At 44.0% G+C, this 1,679-nt stretch overlaps 1 protein-coding gene across 1 annotated transcript; it reads left to right on the forward strand.

Moving 5' to 3' along the window:
* Positions 1-280: 280 nt before the first annotated feature.
* Positions 281-1,225, forward strand: LOC112117375 (olfactory receptor 12-like). The gene has a single exon (XM_026656840.1). The coding sequence runs from the start codon at positions 281-283 to the stop codon at positions 1,223-1,225; it is 945 nt and encodes a 314-aa protein (XP_026512625.1).
* Positions 1,226-1,679: the final 454 nt, after the last annotated feature.

A 1,679-nucleotide genomic window follows, 5' to 3' on the forward strand; every position in this document is an offset into this window, starting at 1 on the left:
GAGTCCCATGGATCTCAGTGAGTAAGGGCATGAGTAAGAGTAGCAGAATCTTGCCCTCTATGAGCAAATTCCTCTCTAGTAAATAATTATCATAGGGGAAAGTTAATAAATTGGTGCTCTATGACATTTCTAAAGGTCAAGTCCACTTTTATCTAAGTCAACGGGAGACATGCCTTTATTTTCAATGAGAGTGAACTACAAATGGGGCCTGTAACCTGCTGCATTCTCCTTAGCCCTTTGGTTCTTTTTTAATGCTTATCTCATTCCTTTTCCCAAGGAAATGGAGACAATAAAAGAGAGAAACCACACAGCACCGATAGAATTCATCCTGCTGGGGTTTGGAAGTGATCCAGGGCTCAAGGTGGGCCCCTTTGTGGTGTTTCTAGCAATTTACTTGACAACTGTGCTGGGGAACACCATCATGGTCTTTCTCATTAGAGCCAGCTCTCGCCTGCACACCCCCATGTATTTCTTCCTCATGAACCTGTCACTCTTAGACCTCTGCTACTCCTCCACCATCGCCCCGAAAGCCATGGCAAGCTTCCTAACAGGCAGCAAAACCATTTCCTTCATTGGATGTGCCACCCAATTCTTCTTCTTCTGTGTCTTTGTCACCACTGAGACATTCATCCTGGCAGCCATGGCATATGATCGATACACCGCTATCTGCAACCCGCTCCTGTATCCCATCGCCATGTCCAAGCAGGTCTCTGTTCAGCTGCTGGTGGGTTCCTATGTTTGCGGCGGTGTAAACTCCATGGTGCAAACAGTCTTCACCTTTACACTGTGTTTCTGTGGGTCCAATGAGATAGATCACTTCTTCTGTGACATTACACCCTTGCTAAGCCTTTCATGCACCAACACAGACATCAATGAACTGGTGCTGTTCACTTTATCCAGCTTCATCATCGTGAGCACCTCCATGGTCATTCTCGTCTCCTATGCCTACATCATCTCTGCCATTCTCAGGATTCGCTCTGCTGAGGGCAGACGCAGAGCCTTCTCCACCTGCACCTCCCACATGATGTCCGTGAGTTTATTTTATGGGACTCTTACCTTCATGTATGTCCAGCCCAGTTCACTATCTGCTCCAGCTCAGAGCAAAGTGGTGTCTGTGTTTTATACCCTGGTCATCCCTATGTTGAATCCCCTCATCTATAGCCTGAGGAACAAGGATGTGAAAGAAGCTTTGGGAAGGACTATCAGCTCAGTGTTTTTAAAATGAACCTTCTCTATGAACATTGATCTAGATAATCCTTTGGGTTATGGTAAGACCAGTACAGTAATGGTCAAAATTTCTATCTATCTATCTATCTATCTAAACTTGCAGTTCCCATTTGTACTCATCTCACTCTCTAAATTTGTATGCCACTCCCAACACTGGTGTATGCCATTATAAGAGTGATTTAAAAATAAATCAAGCACCCCTCTGTGTATCTATGTTACATTTTTTCACATTGTTATATCTTCATGTAACTTAGAAATGCATCTGGTCTGGAAAGAAGGATTCAAACATCCCTGAACCTTGGGGAGTGTTTTAGCTATGTGTCGGAATTTCACCACTGGTCTATCAATGCTGATCCACACACTGGAACTCAAAAATAGTCCCTTTGCTTAATATGTGTGTGTGTGTTTGTGGTTATATCACACTTTACTGGCTGACCCCAGTTACTAATCTC

Source organism: Terrapene carolina, unplaced genomic scaffold (assembly GCF_002925995.2).
Source record: "Terrapene carolina triunguis isolate 2854851 unplaced genomic scaffold, T_m_triunguis-2.0 Scaffold233, whole genome shotgun sequence".
Classification (NCBI taxonomy): domain Eukaryota; kingdom Metazoa; phylum Chordata; order Testudines; family Emydidae; genus Terrapene; species Terrapene triunguis.